General features: G+C 36.5%; 1 protein-coding gene across 1 annotated transcript; it reads right to left on the bottom strand.

Moving 5' to 3' along the window:
• Positions 1–6,031: 6,031 nt before the first annotated feature.
• On the bottom strand, positions 6,032–12,896 carry LOC132295275 (uncharacterized). The gene is made up of 5 exons (XM_059793474.1): positions 12,410–12,896; positions 11,193–11,286; positions 7,515–7,552; positions 7,263–7,398; positions 6,032–6,618 (listed from the first exon to the last, which is right to left on the bottom strand). The coding sequence occupies exons 1-5, from the start codon at positions 12,791–12,793 to the stop codon at positions 6,200–6,202; spliced, it is 1,071 nt and encodes a 356-aa protein (XP_059649457.1). The 5' UTR covers positions 12,794–12,896; the 3' UTR covers positions 6,032–6,199.
• Between the last annotated feature and the right edge of the window lie 2,376 nt (positions 12,897–15,272).

Here is a 15,272-nt window from a genome sequence, read left to right as displayed (position 1 = left end):
CTTTACACACACACACACTTCCTTAGTCTTTCTTTTTAGATAAATCAAGGATGTTATCCCTATCAATTCAATCTGGTAATGCTTTGAGAAGCTCCTCATTTCCTTGTGAGAATGGCAGTTTCAAAGTAGTCTTGAAAGCCTCAATTCCCATGAAGCACATAGATTTTTCTTTGCATCCATCCTCCATTATTGACCTCAGAAGCAGACCCATTACAAGAATTCAAAGACTATTTGCCTCAGCAAAAATAGTCACAGCAGAAACATCCACAGAAAACCCTGTCCCTACTCAAGAAATTGAGGTACATCTCACTCTCTATACATGTGTGTGTGTATGTGTGTGTGTTTTCTCTCTATATGGGGTTTGTGTGTGCAAGTATATATGCATTTATCAAAACATTCTCTTTTGGGGTTCTTTTCATTTCATAGCTGCATCCATCTCTCTTTATAACAAAGAATCAATCCACCCGATAACTAACAATGACGTTCGGATAGTTTACAAACTGTGAATATGTGCAATCACCTGTCGCAGTTTAACTGGGATATAGAACTATTCGAGTTTATGGTATATCCTCCAATATGGGCTCTTAATTTTATGTTTATACATAATATTTGTTCAATTTATTTAGTGACTTAGTGGTAATTAATTAAATAATAATGATTAATGCAGAAGGTTAAAGTAGTAGTGAAGCAAATTGAGAAGCCTAGGGTAGTGCTGAAGTTAATATGGATGGAAAAGAACATAGGTCTGGGCTTGGATCAAGTGATTCTGGGTTATGGAGCCATTCCTCTAAGCCCATACTTCTTTTGGCCAAGAAAAGATGCATGGGAAGAGCTCAAAGCTACTTTGGAAAGTAAATCATGGATTTCTCACAAGAATACTATTATACTACTTAATCAAGCCACTGATATCATCAATTTATGGCAACAAAGTGGTGCCAATTTGTCCCAATAATAATATATACATATATGTGTATATATATATTTATATACTTACGTTGTTTGTTGGTAATTGTTCAATTACTATCTCTTAATTCCGGCGCAAAATCTCCTCTTGTCTCACAGCGACCAGTTCCATCAGGTGCCAAATAAGTGGCTATAAAAGCGCCACGTCAATAAAAAAAATTGAGTAACTAAATTTTCACTGCTCTTTCCATACATATAAAAACTTTAAATATTATTTCCAAAATACAGTATAAATTATTTTAATAGACAAATGGGTCCAGTTTAATATAATTTCATTCTCAATTATGTGTTGGAGGAGGTCGATCCATGGAAGGACCGTGCTCTTGATTTGTTAAGGTCCTATAGCAAAAGTTGCTTGTACTTCCTTTCTTCCAATATGATTGAACTATCAACTTTCTTCTAGTGTATGTATTTAGAAGTCGTCTTATTTCTCACAAGGTCATGTAAAGTTCTCAAGTTAGATTATGCACCAACATTCTTTATTGGGTCTTCTTCATTTATTAATTATTGTTGTTCAAATTATTTTTCAGTGCACGGGCATGGATTATAGGGTGCCCTAAGATTTTTAAAAAATAATAAAATAAAATAAAATAAAATTTATTGCATTTGTTGATGATAGACAGTTATATCAATTGTTTGTCAACAAAACCACCTCATAAGTTTGAATAATTGAATAATGACTCGTAGATATAACAAATCCTAAACCTCACTTGATTAGGTTACTTCACATTTTATGGTTCAATTCGGTTGGTTTTTTTTTTTTTTTTCCTGGTAAATAAGTAAGTAACATAAAATAAAGGAGTAATTAGGATTTGTTTGGTTTGTAACTCTGAAAACAATTCTTAAGAATTCAGAGAACGAAAAATTGTTTTAAAAGAACTATAAAAAATAATTATCTGAAAACATGTTTTTTTATAATTGAGCTTTTAGAAAACTAAATCAAGCAATTTTATTTTTTTTTTTTTTTTTTTTTTTTTTTTTTTTTTACAGTTTCCAACTATTCTCAGAGTTACAAACCAAGCACGCCCTAGATATTTACTTAGGCATATCACAAAAGCCAAGGCCCATGAACAGGCCGCCAAAAAGGCCCACTGGGCAACAGACCAAAAGAAAAAAATTAAAGCAAGCAAAAATTAAGTTGAATGGCCCAAAAAACAACAATAGGCCCATATCAGATCCGCTTAAAGAGGCCCACTGGATCAACTGAAACTACCTTCAAATCACCATAGACACGGCGGGAACCATCAACAACACAGAAGCTGGGGGCCATGGCTGGTTCAGGTGAAAGAGAATAAGGGGTTTGATTGAGTGGGATAAATAATGGACTAGGTAAGTTCCACCCATCGGCCATTGTTACTGCAAATGGACATTTACACCATTTAATCGAGAACAGTCGCAGCAGTACATCGTCGAGGATGGTTGTGATGATTTGTTGCAGAAAAATGAAGAGCATGTACTGATCGATAACATTCTGATTTTAATTCAATGTGCTGCTTTATGATGCAAATTCTTATGACAAATTCTGCGAACTATACATAATATTTTATGTTCTTGAAAGGATGCATTATATGAGATAAAGACATATAAATAATCTTTTTCCAGCAACCTGCCATCTCGAAATGAAAACAGAAGACACGTATTCAACATTCTCGAGCAACATTCAAATTTCAATCACTATAAAATTCACTGTTAAGCTGTAACTGCCATCGATGGTATGCCTTGCTAATATCATTTCTAGCAACTACCTTTCCAAAACAACCTTTAAAACTGCATAGATTACAAACAGACACCTAAGAGTTATAGGTATTGCATTACCCGTGCCCCTTTCTAAGTTTATGATTTTACATGAAATCTAAGGGCCTGTTTGGGGGATGCTCCATCTTGTTCTATGCCCTTCCCTACAGTGCAAATGGACACTATTGAGGACAACAACTTGTTTGGTATGGGCGGTATTGTGTCCAACAGTGCTAGAACAAATTCTGTTTTTGGGCCAATTTCCGGAACAAAAAAATCATGTTCCAAAGTGTTCCCAAATTTTGCAAGACCCACTATTCACTGTAGAATGGAGAACAACAGCCCCAAAACAAGGAATTCTGAGAACACAATTTAAAGAATCGGTCCATCTTGTTCTAGGGTTCTCTCTAGACGACTGAGGCGATTCACAGTGGTCTTCTTGTCACTGCAATGGGGTTGAAATCGACGACATTGAATCAGATCTGAAGGTCGTCTTCTTGGAATGAAAGAGTTCCTCTGCTTCTTCTTCTTATTTTCGTTGTGCTCTGTCTAATATTTTTGACGTTGTTTGAAGATCAGGCTTCAAATCGACCATGTTTGTATGAAGATCTGACCTCCCTCTGTCTCACCTCTGCATTTTCCGACGAACCCAAGCTTCGTCGCTTCTCTCTGCACTCTCGGTTTACCCCAAGCTCTCTCTCTATTTCCTCATCTCTCTCATCTCAGTATTTTGAGATTTCTTACAAATCTTTTAACCCCTCGTTCTCCAAAATCTATCCCCACTTCATTCGTGCTAATATTTACTGGTAGGTGCCCCAACACTTTAAAAGTTTCTCTAACAATTTTCTGGATAAACTGTAGTTTGATTGTTGACTGTCTATCAGAATCCCTCTATTCTGATTTTGGATGAAGCTGTGGCGACCTTGTGGGCGGGTGTGTGTGAGCGTGTGCAGGGGGCACCAGTAGGCTACCACACTGGGCGAGCTACAGGTGCACAATCCCATATCGTCTAGGTGTGGATGGGGCAAGTGCTATATGTAGATTCAACACCCTTCTATGACACAACGTGTTTTAAAGCTGTGATGGCCGTGAACCCATCAGAACTCTGTAGTTAAGCGTGCTTAACTTGGAGTAGTACTAGGATGGGTGACCCCTTGGGAAGTCTCTGGTCTAGGTGAGTCAAAAGCAGACAATATTGTGTCTGGCCAGGGTGAGGGTCGTTACAAATGGTATCAGAGCCTGACCCAGCCGGAAGTGTGGCCAACGATGACGTTGGGCCCCAAAGGGGGGTGATTATGGCGACCTTGTTGGCGGGTGTGTGTGAGCGTGTGCAGGGGGCACCAGTAGGCTACCACACTGGGCGAGCTACAGGTGCACAATCCCATATCGTCTGGGTGTGGATGGGGCAAGTGCTATATGTAGATTCAATACCCTTCTATGACACAACGCGTTTTAAAGCTGTGATGGCCGTGAACCCATCAGAACTCTGTAGTTAAGCGTGCTTAACTTGGAGTAATACCAGGATGGGTGACCCCCTGGGAAGTCTCTGGTCTGGGTGAGCCAAAAGCGGACAATATTGTGTCTGGCCATGGTGAGGGTTGTTACAGAAGCAACTTCTGCTTTAGACAGCAGGTCCGAGTTTTTGGTGAGACAAGCATGATATAATATTAATTAATTGAAAAAAACTGAAAAAGAAAAAAAAATCATTCACTGCAAAAGAGTTCTTGAAGAAAAATATTTAATAAAAAGAATGAACCAGAGGATTTATGATGGAGTTTAAATATCACATTATCAATTCAAGCAAAAACATACATAAAATTTACTAATATAAGAGAAATAAAATTGTACTAAGATAAATTTTACAATTTACAATTTATAATTTATTTTATTGATTTTTATAGTAAACTAAGATAAATTTTTAAAACTATATATATATATATATATATATATATATATGAAAAGTTATATCAATTGTATATTAAAATTATACAATAATTAATTTTAACTTTATACTTAATAAAGTTAGAAAAAATGTATTCAAGAAAACATTATTTAAAAACATTCTTAATTCAACATATTTAATTATTTTATTTTTCTACATCTGCGTTTTTTTAACTGAATTTTTGTTTGATCCAAATTCTCAAATCTCTTGCAATTTTTTCACCTGCTATATATATATATATATATTATCTGAAATTTAAAAAAAATTGTTAGATAATATAATATATGACTTATTATTATATAATATAATATATGATAAAATTTGTTTTTCTATATATATATCAAAATAGCTTGAATCCTCATTTTTTATATTTGTCTATCTGAAATTTAAAAAATTTAAATTTAAATGGAGAAAGAAAATAATTGTGACTTATTATTAGATAATATAATATATGATTAAATTTGTTTTTCTATTTTTAGTAAAAAGGTACTGAAGAAGCAAATTTTTTATTTATAGGGTTTTATTGGTAATTTTTTAATAAAAAAAACCCAACACTCGTACTAATTTCATGCAATGAAATTTATTGGTAATATTTATAGGTTTTTATTGGTAATTTTTTAACAAAGGAAACCCAACAATTTTTTTTGGTAACTTATAGTTTTGGAATTTGTCACTTAAAAAAAATATATATAATTTTTTTTTTAGTGATTCTGCTTACACTTTTATTCTTCCAAACATGTTTTGTTCTCATATTTCTTACAACAATATACATTACCAAACATGTTCTACCATGTTTTTGTTCCAAAATTCTCAGAGCAAATTTGGAACACCAAACATGTTTTGTTCTCATTTCAGAACATCACACTACAAAATACTTGTTCTGTTCTAGACTAGAGCAGTACACTACATCACACTACACTTCCCAAATGGGCCCTAAGGGTGGCAATTCGTATTTTGACAGGTCATGTTCGTATCAACACGATTATAACACAAATACGATTAGAGTCTACACGAACACGACACGATTATTATACATGTAACACAATACGATACGACACGCGTAACCCATTTAATAAATGAGTCAAGACTTGACACGACACAAAATGACACGAAAAGACACATTTAAATCATTTTTGACACAAACATGATACATTTATTCCATACGTTTAGCTAAATAGATCATTTTTTACACGAATACGACACGTTTATCTGACACGTTCAGTTAATCGGGTTAATCGTGTTAATCGTGTTAGCAGGGTCAAACACGAATACAACACGTATAGTTAACAGATCAATCCATGTCAACACGATTACGACACGAACACGATTAGCTCAAACCTAAATCCTCTAAACACAAATATTGCCGCCCATATTGAAATCGAATAGTACACCTAAACACAAAATTAAGGGCTGCTAAACTTAAAATTTTCATTTGTATAACACCCATTTAAAAAATAAAAATGGAAAACAACAACATTTTTATAGCACCCACTAGAATTGATTCAAAAACCTAGAATATCATTGTTACTTGTCGATAGACCGATGGAGTCAATAATATATTTAGCTATTACTCTCATCAAAATTAAAACAAAGAAGGTAGGCAACTAAACCAACTACCGGAACAAATCTAAGATACTTCACCAGATCAACCTTACTTTTCTGAACATTTTGTAGGTTATCACCTATCAACCAAGGCTGAAAGATTATGTAAAAGCAAATATCCCAAATGAAGGCATAGGCCAGCCTCTCAGATCCTAGATAACTTACCAAGAACTCCCATCTGTCCATTACACTTCCAAAATTAGCATCTGCTCGGCCAAACAGCGCCCACAATGTAGATATCAGACACACAGCACCGCCAATCAGTCCAACGATGGGTGCGCCGTTAGTCATCACAGAACTCAGTTGAGAGGGCTTTCTTGGAGTATACTGGGCATCAGCCTCATTCAGCCTTATGGCCATGTAAGGTATCAAGAATGCTGCCATCATGAGAAAATGGGAGATATTTGGTCAATGCAAAATCGCAATTAAATATGGTAAACTTTTTGTTAAAAATAAAAATAATCATATGACCATAGTAATATGAACAAGAAATACTTGATCCCTGGCCATGAATCTAAACAAATGAATTCTCTTACACAACCAAGTTTGGACCTAATAACAAGTGGTTTTATAAGAAGCCTGGTGTAACGGATTGGGCGCTTGCCATCCGACCCAAAAGCTTAAGCCGCAGGGTAGTACTGCATACCCGTCCATATATACCCAATCTTTTTTCCATCAGGATCCGATGTGGGACAAGACCCCTCTACAATTCTTCCTCACCCAACTTGCAACGCCCTTGTAGTGGTCGAACCACCCTGCCTAGACCCAGCCACCTCTTGGGTGGGTCCGCCCAGGCGGGCGCTTGGCATGACATCTAATGAAGGACTAGGTCTAGCTCTGATACCAACTGTAACAGAGCTATTGGGTAGTGCTGCATACCCACTCATATATCCCCAATCTCTTTCCCATCCGGATCCAATGTAGGACAAGACCCCTCTAATAGCCACTACTCATTGTGGCTGTGGTTGATTGTAGAAACTACCTCACTATTTTGTCAAGCATGAGAGTTTAGTGGACGCACTGTTTGTGAGGAACATTTGAAAGCCCCATAAAATGTCCAATGATCCTTTGTATCTGTCCCTCTTACAATCCGTGAATAGCAGAGGAGCAAACATGAATGTCCACCCGATAACAAAGTTAAACAATCCTTCAGACATCTGGCGAAGCAAACAAAAAAAAAAAAGAGGCCCATATCAGAATTGAGATTTAGATCAACAAACAGGAGGAACATTCTGAACACTTTGCAATATATCTGTAAAAAACTGATCCCCACCGGGTGAAGAGTTGGAGCATCAATCAGACGAATGCCGACTACTCTGCCAAAAAAAATTATTTCCACAAATGGTCAAGGGTTAATGTAATAGACTTCTAAATAAACCAGATTGGCCAGCAGAAGATACATCCATCATCATAATGTATCCAACAAATATATAGCAGTTTTCTTAAGAACTGGTTGATTTAACTAGAAACCTGCCTGGTAATCAGTTGATAATGTACACCAGGCATGTACAATTCAGTTTTCTGAGAATAGTTTTCTGTTTTCAGATAATTGAAAATCAGAAAACTATACAGATTACAGAAAGTTGTTTGGTTGTCAGGCTGTATAGCCGTATAGGTCTACCTGCTAAGTGAATATGGCTATGGGGCACTGATATATAGCATAGAAAGAAGCTTTCAATGGAATCATGAAAAACACAATTTTGGCAACACAGCAAAATTATGCATAGCTCTCAACAGAAACATAAACAATTTTGACGATGTAGCTCAATTAAAAAATAAATAAATATGAGAAAAAGATGATGATTACAAATAAATTGTATTCATTATTGCATGGATCATGAACATCGTAGGGAACAGAGACCTTTGTCATTAGTTCAATATCACGTAATCGTGTTTAGTGTTCCGTCACACTTTCGTTTTTCCTTTCTACTAAGAACACCATAGCAGGTGAGAGTTTAGGCATGAAGCCTAATCAGTTACTAAGACAATCTCTTACTCATTAAAGCATCCTGGTATTCAATGATCTCTTTTGAGCCATTTTACATGGACACTTCCAAATGCATAAAGTTACTGTGTTGAACACACAACTATTTAATTGTGCTTAATTATAATATTTTGTCACGTTATTAATTCAAAACGAGTAATGTGTCCGCATTAGATACTCTGTTACATAAAATACCATTTCATATAAAATATAAAGCTTAATATTTTAAACAAAAGAATTATGAAATTAGCTGTAATCTTTGTGTCCTTAGGTTCCAGGACTTGACAAACTTGATGCATAAACAAATAGAAACCCTGATACACATCCCGAATTCCCGATTCCATGTAATGTAGCTTTTAGGTTCAACTATGGTAAGCTATGTGTACTCGTGGAAACCTGCCCTTTTCTCACCATATTCATGTTCTAGGAAACTTCGGGCTGAAAACCTCATACTTGCAATATTTTTGGAACATTATCGTATCAGAAAAAGAAGACTTCAATAAAAAAGTTACAAAAACATCATGGATCTCTTGTGAGGCTGATCTATCATGAGAGAACATAATGATGGAGAAATTGAATAGAGGCGATAGAGCAGATAACGCATTAATATCAGTCAGAAGAAAATAGTAGGTTCTCCTTTTAAAAGTTGGGTTCTTTTGATCCAAAATTAGTTGTCAAGTACCTTTTAAAAATAAATAAATAAATAAATAAAAAATACTTGTCAAACAGTTATATAACCCAAATCATAAGCCAATGATTTATCTTGAGGGTTACTATGAGCCTAAAGCAGACATTTTGAGAGCATGAGCAACAACAAGGGTGTGACTAAGCATGTGAGAGTGGCAAAATTCAAAGTTAAGTGTTGCAGAAGCACCTTTAGAGCCCGTGGTTGTGTGTGAATATATATAATAAGCACATAAACCAAATAATTACTTAAATGTTGCAGAGCCCAATAACAAAGTTACATGTAGGGTTTTAATTGAGAATGGAAAATAAATGCTGAGGTAAATGTGAAAATATAGAAAGATTAAGGTTGTATGTAAATAAATTGAGAATAGTAAAAATCAGTGCCATTGAACCTTGTCTCCGTAGCTAAAGACACGCAGTATGAAGAACATCGTGCAAAAAAGGTTAGGGCGAAAGAGGGAAGGAAGGGCGGAGAGAAGAAAAATAAAGAAGACGAATCGAAATTGCCCATGCAAAAGCACCCACAACCACAAAATAAGTAACTGACAAATAATAATATTTCAGTTTTCAACCTCCATCCTCATCGTCTTTCAGAAAGAAATCCTCCTCTACATCCAGGAAACAAATATATGACAGGCCAAAACCTCAAAATTATTGATGATTTTGGGCTACAAGAAAATAATAATTGGAATAGACAAAATTTGATCTTCACTCCACAGATTAACAAAAAGTGATTTCAAAATCAGGGCCCAATCCATGAGTCAGACTGGCATCCTAATGAGATGAAACTCTCATAAGAAAAAACTCACCGTAGAATATCTTTTCAAGTAATGCCAGTAATTTTAGGGGCAAAAAGGACAAAGGAAAAGGAGAATTTTTCCAGTTAAGCCAATGATTATTTGTTACTTTCTGCGCTCCTCCTTGTATCTTGGAAACGTTAGTAGATGATGCCAAGAGCGTGAGCCAGCCGTGCATGTTTTACTCTTAGACCCCTTTGGTGGTGAAATGGAATTTCACCTAACATTTGTTCAGGATCCTGGTTGTCTCGATTTCAAATATTGTTCATTTTTAAATCCATTCCGATTACCCACAGTTGATTAACTTTAGGTACAACAGCGAGTACTTGAGTCCTACTCAATAAATGAAGGTTGATTGGAATGGACATGAAATGAAGACTCCCCAAATTGTTTTTCTATTTTTCTTTTCTTTTTTAATTTCATTTGAAAAATGTGAGTGAATTCATAAACAAATTGAAAAAAAAAAAAAAAAAAAGAGAAAGGAGAGAAAAGAAGTTGAGACATCAGTGTGATTTATGCATCTTATCCAAATGCTCCTCACTCTAGTAATCCTGCAGGTTCCAGGGAGTTGAGCTATCCAACCAACCCTATCCCTATCAAATGGGGGCAGATCCAAAGTTGCCATTGTAGCAGTACGAAATAGACTCATTTCAAATGTTTTAGGAAAGAAAAAGGGTTACACAAAATGAACTCATATCATATTTTCCATAAGAACAGAATGGAAATCTTGGGGGTAACGAAATGCCTCCTTACTGGACAATGAACTTCACTGCATGTTGCAGGAAAAAACAGGTGTAGGAACAATCAAACTAGATGGGTGTTCCAATTTTATTGGCTTCACAATTAATCATTTAATGACTCAACTATATTGCTTGCAAATGAACCATCTTTTTATCATAAAATAATGTCTCTGGAAAGTAATGAGCCTATAAAGCAAAAGCACATCCTCCTATGCAAGTGAATAAGTGAAGTGACTCACCCAAAATACGAGCAATTCCCATCTTCCAATTAATGTTTTTGTTTATCAATGTACATATACAAGAGGCAGGTGACCAACGGGTCTGTAGCAGGTGTGTTAGGAAGCCGTGGAGGATCAGCCTCGACAAAAGGACTCGTGTAGTAAAGAGTTAAGAAGAGTAAGGGATATGTTAGACTATATTAGAGAGGAGATTGTGCAATTACTAGATGATGGGAGTGCAAAATGGCTCACAATGATGCTATCAGAGGTGAGTCTTCAATTCATCTAACAAATCTAAAAAGTTAATCAAAGTCATCTGTTCAAAATGACCACACCAAACTAAACAAAAAATATTTAAAAAACTGGTAAGGAGAGTTCGTAACAGATATATGGTATCAAAGCATTGCTAATGAAGGTATCACAGATGCACAAATAGCATGGTACTATATACATAAATATATTCAAAAGAAGAGAGGACAATAAATATTAAATCTACGGCTCAACACCAACAATAGCACAACATACCAGAGTTCAATAGTGGCAGAATAAAGAAGAAATTGAGAGAAAGACCCACGAGAGAATTGACTGTGTCTGAACTGATGGCCCATACTGGATCACCCTGCAGTATATACATGAAAATTTTAGGCTACAACAACAATGGAGTACTACTTGAGAGTCTGCTACATGAATGCTATGTTTCCATTCTGCTTTATTTAAGGTAATGGCCTTAGTCTAATCACATGTTATTATACTTTTCCCAGGGGCGGATACAGATCGGATTGAAAATTGATTCCAATCCAATCCATTACTTTACAGATCGGATCGGATTGGATTAAGCCTTTTCATGGGTCAAATCGGATTGGTTTTACGGATTGGCCTCTTTCCAAACAACCCAATATTATTATGTTTTTTTAACCATGACCTAATAGATAAATTTTCAAGAGTCTCATTAATGCAGCAAGCAATAACAATGACTCCATAAGCAACAAATAATATCTGAACCACAACAATCAATAATGAGGTTGTTTAACAGTGTATGATATAGATATTTAAGCCAAAGCAAGCAATAATGAGGCTGAAAACACTCCAACCACTTCCAACAGTAAAAATTTAAAATCTAAATAAGCTTAAGTGAAATGCGGAGTAAAGTAGGTCTTAAGGGTTAAAAGTTAGTAAAATTTAAAATAATAAAAGAATAAAGAACATAGAAATAGTCTATAACACACACACACACACACACAGATATATATATATATTTGAACGGATTGAATCTGATGGGTTTTTTAAGACCCCAATCCGTTAAGTGGACTACGAATTCCTTGTTTATCAATCTGTCACCGAACCATGATCCATGAGACTACAAAACCAATCCGATGATCATCGGATTCACGGATTGCCCCATTAAATGCCCACCCCTACTTTTTCCTTACTAACTCTACCAAGATTAACTTTGATCTTCGTCTTTCCTATTATTAACTCAATGTCACTCTTCCTAACTGCGCAAAAAAATAAAAAGTAAAAATAAAATAAAAAAAGCTTAAAAGTAAAAATAAAAATAAAAAATCTTTCAGCGTTAGTTACATAGCAGCAAATGGGCATCCAGTTCTCTCATCACAAAACATGCTCAAGAAAAGTTGTGTGTGCGTCATGAGTGTTTGAATGTGTATATATATATTGAAAAACAATGTGTATGTATATACATATATATATATGAATATGAAACAGAGAGAGAGGGTACAAACCGGGGCATATGGAAGTAAAAAGAGCCAGAAGATATAGATTGCTTCAGCTGCCCAGAGTGCAACCTGCAGGAGCCGCATTACGTCACCATCTCCTTGCGGAGGAGGAGCAGGAGGCTGCTTTGCGGCGGAGGGGCTGGTGGTTGTGGAGGACTTCCGGTGAGTCGCTCCGCGGAAAACAACGGAAAGAGTCTCCAATTTGAGACCCTTTCCTTTGGAGACGAAAAATTGGGTAGGACTTGGAGGAAACAACCATTTCGATTCTTTGGTGTTGAATACTACCGCTCGTCTTGTCAATGGGGATTGTGAATTGAAGGGTTTGGTTGGAAGGGTTGATGAAGATGATGGGTAATTGTGGAATACTGACATTGGCGTTGCCGCCGACATTACCGCCGGTGACGTCACCGGTTTCTGCGGCTCCTGTGTTGGTTGATGAGTGATACATGATAGCCTTCCATGGTAGTTGTGGTAATGAACCACGTGGCTCAAGTGAATTTCAAGTGCTTGAAGCCTAGCTGGCTTGCAATCAACGTTGCAAATCGGACGGTTAAGGGTATGTTTGGATTGAGAGATTTGTAGGGATACTGAGAGAAAAGAAAAGAAAAGAAAAGAAAAGAAAGAATAGTGTAAATTGTGTTTGGGTAGATTAAAATAAGAAAAAAGAAATGATAAGGAGAGATAGTTATCCCTTTTTATCCCACTTTTTTCATCTCTAAAAAAATGAGAAGATAGGGAGAGAAATGATAGTGTTTAAGTAGTATTCCACTCATATCCTATCTATTTTAAAAGATATGATAGTAATTTCATTGTTATCATTTCTCTTCTTTTCTACTCTCTATCATATCCAAACAAGAATACTATACTTTCTTTTCTATCTATCCAAACATAAATAGAAATTATTGCTATCCTTTCATTTCATTTCTTTTCTCTCATAACTAATAATATTATTTCTTTTCTTTTCTCTCATATTTATCCAAACGCACCCTAAGAGTTCAACCGGCTCAAATCCATGTTCAATCTAAGTTTTTTTTTTTTTTTTTTTTTTTTTTTTTTTTTTTTTTAGGTAAAGACAAACACACAAGAACCAAAACAAAAACAATCCGACTAAGAAACAACATCAGCCACGCCAATGGGATGACAAAAGGAGGTAAAGAAGACAAAAACTGATCCGACCCAAGCCCAGGCCTCGATAGAGTTGTCAACGCATGAGCCACTCGATTACCCTGACAACGAACATGAGTCAAAGTAGCAGATGAAAAAGCCGCAGGTCCCGAAAAATGTCAAAACAGATGGAAGGAATATCCAAAGGACAAGTCTCCTTACGCCACACCCCATTCACAACCACCAAAGCATCCGACTCAAACCATAAGTAAGAAAATCCCAAATGCATAGCGCAAAGAACAGCACGCTTACACACCGACGCCCCTGCCTCCAAAGCCGAAGAAGCGAAAAAGGGACGAAAAATAATTGCTTGAAGCACCTCCCTTCTACAATCACTGAAAACGGCTCCACCACCCCCTGCATAGATTGCCTACAAAAAGAAGCATCAAAATTGCACTTAACGATTCCAAAAGAAGGAGGAGTCCACACATCCACCAAACTGATAGTCGAATTAGGCTGCAAAGAAGAACAGAGGGACCTAGCATCATGGAACTCCCAAAAACCGGCAACAGCCTTCTGCACTACAACCTCAGGCCTCCATAAAAACCCCTTAAATACTAACCAATTCCTGGCTTTCCAAATACCCCAAGCACAAAAAGAAATCAAACTAAGCACATCTGCAAAATCCGAAGAGAGAATAGCCTTCTATAACAAGAACTTTCAACCAACCCAGAAAGAAGGAAAAGAAGAAGCTGAAAAATCAAGACGCAGTGGGGATAACTTCCACACTTTAAGAGAGTGAGGGCAAGAAAAAATAAGATGTACAACAGATTCCTCCTGTAAACCACAACGAGGGCATAGAGGCGACACCACACACCCTCGGTTTAACAAAGCTACCTGAACCAGCAAAGCATGCGTACAACATCTCTAAAGAAAGTGTTGTACCTTAGATAGAGTACAACACAGCCAAATCGAAGACCAAGGACAAGTAAGAAGAAAATTATCTGCAAAATTAGACATGGAAATGGCCAATTTATAAGCAGACCGCACAGAAAATTTACCCGACCGCTCTGGAGTCCAAATGACCTCATCCTGTTTATCCCACGTACTGATATGAATTTTGAGAATTTCTTGCACTATAAGAGGAGGAAAAAACTAAGACAAAACATCCACCTTCCACAAATACGTAGCAATATCAATTAACTCCGAGACAGAAAAAAAAAGAAGGAGGATCCGGGGGTAGTGGCAATTTATCCGGAAGCGTAAGGACCCAATGATATTTCCAAACATGCGTAAATGTGCCATTGCCAATCAACGAGCAGACTCTCTGGCATAACAAAGCCTGAGTAGACCATATACTCCGCCATCCCCAGGAAGGATTGGATCCCAAAGAAGCATCCAAAAACGATGAAGAAGGAAAATATTTGGCCTTATAAAGTTAATAAACCAACCCTTGCTTCTGCACCTAAAAATGCCAAGCATGCTTTGCTAAAAGAGCTAAATTAAAAGCCTCCAGATCCCGAAAGCCAAGACCACCCGAATTCTTACTCTGACAGAGAAGATCCAAGTGGATCCAATGAATTGCCTTAGGTTTATCCTCATTAAACCACTAAAAAGAACGAATATGCTTCATCAAATCATGACACAATGTAGTAGGAAACTTAAAAGATGACATAGTATACGTAGGCAAGGCACTCAACACTGCTTTAATCGACACCTCCTTGCCACTCGTGGACAAAGATTTCACCTTCCAAAAAGCTAACAT

Source organism: Cornus florida, unplaced genomic scaffold (genome assembly GCF_030987335.1).
Source record: "Cornus florida cultivar Cherokee Brave unplaced genomic scaffold, ASM3098733v1 CherokeeBrave_3.0.0_Hap2_Chr02, whole genome shotgun sequence".
Lineage (NCBI taxonomy): Eukaryota > Viridiplantae > Streptophyta > Magnoliopsida > Cornales > Cornaceae > Cornus > Cornus florida.
The sequence above is the reverse complement of the archived record's forward strand: the minus strand, read 5'-3'. Positions and strand labels throughout refer to the sequence as shown.

Excerpts from the sequence above, each read along its gene's own strand:
- LOC132295275 (XM_059793474.1), bottom strand. The coding sequence starts at position 12,793 with ATGTCGGCGGCAACGCCAATGTCAGTATTCCACAATTACCCATCATCT. Across the intron at positions 11,287-12,409 it reads TTTTACTTCCATATGCCCCG|GGTGATCCAGTATGGGCCAT; the intron begins GTTTGTACCCTC and ends TATATACTGCAG. Across the intron at positions 6,619-7,262 it reads TCAAATGTTCCTCACAAACA|CATTCTTGATACCTTACATG; the intron begins GTGCGTCCACTA and ends TCATGATGGCAG.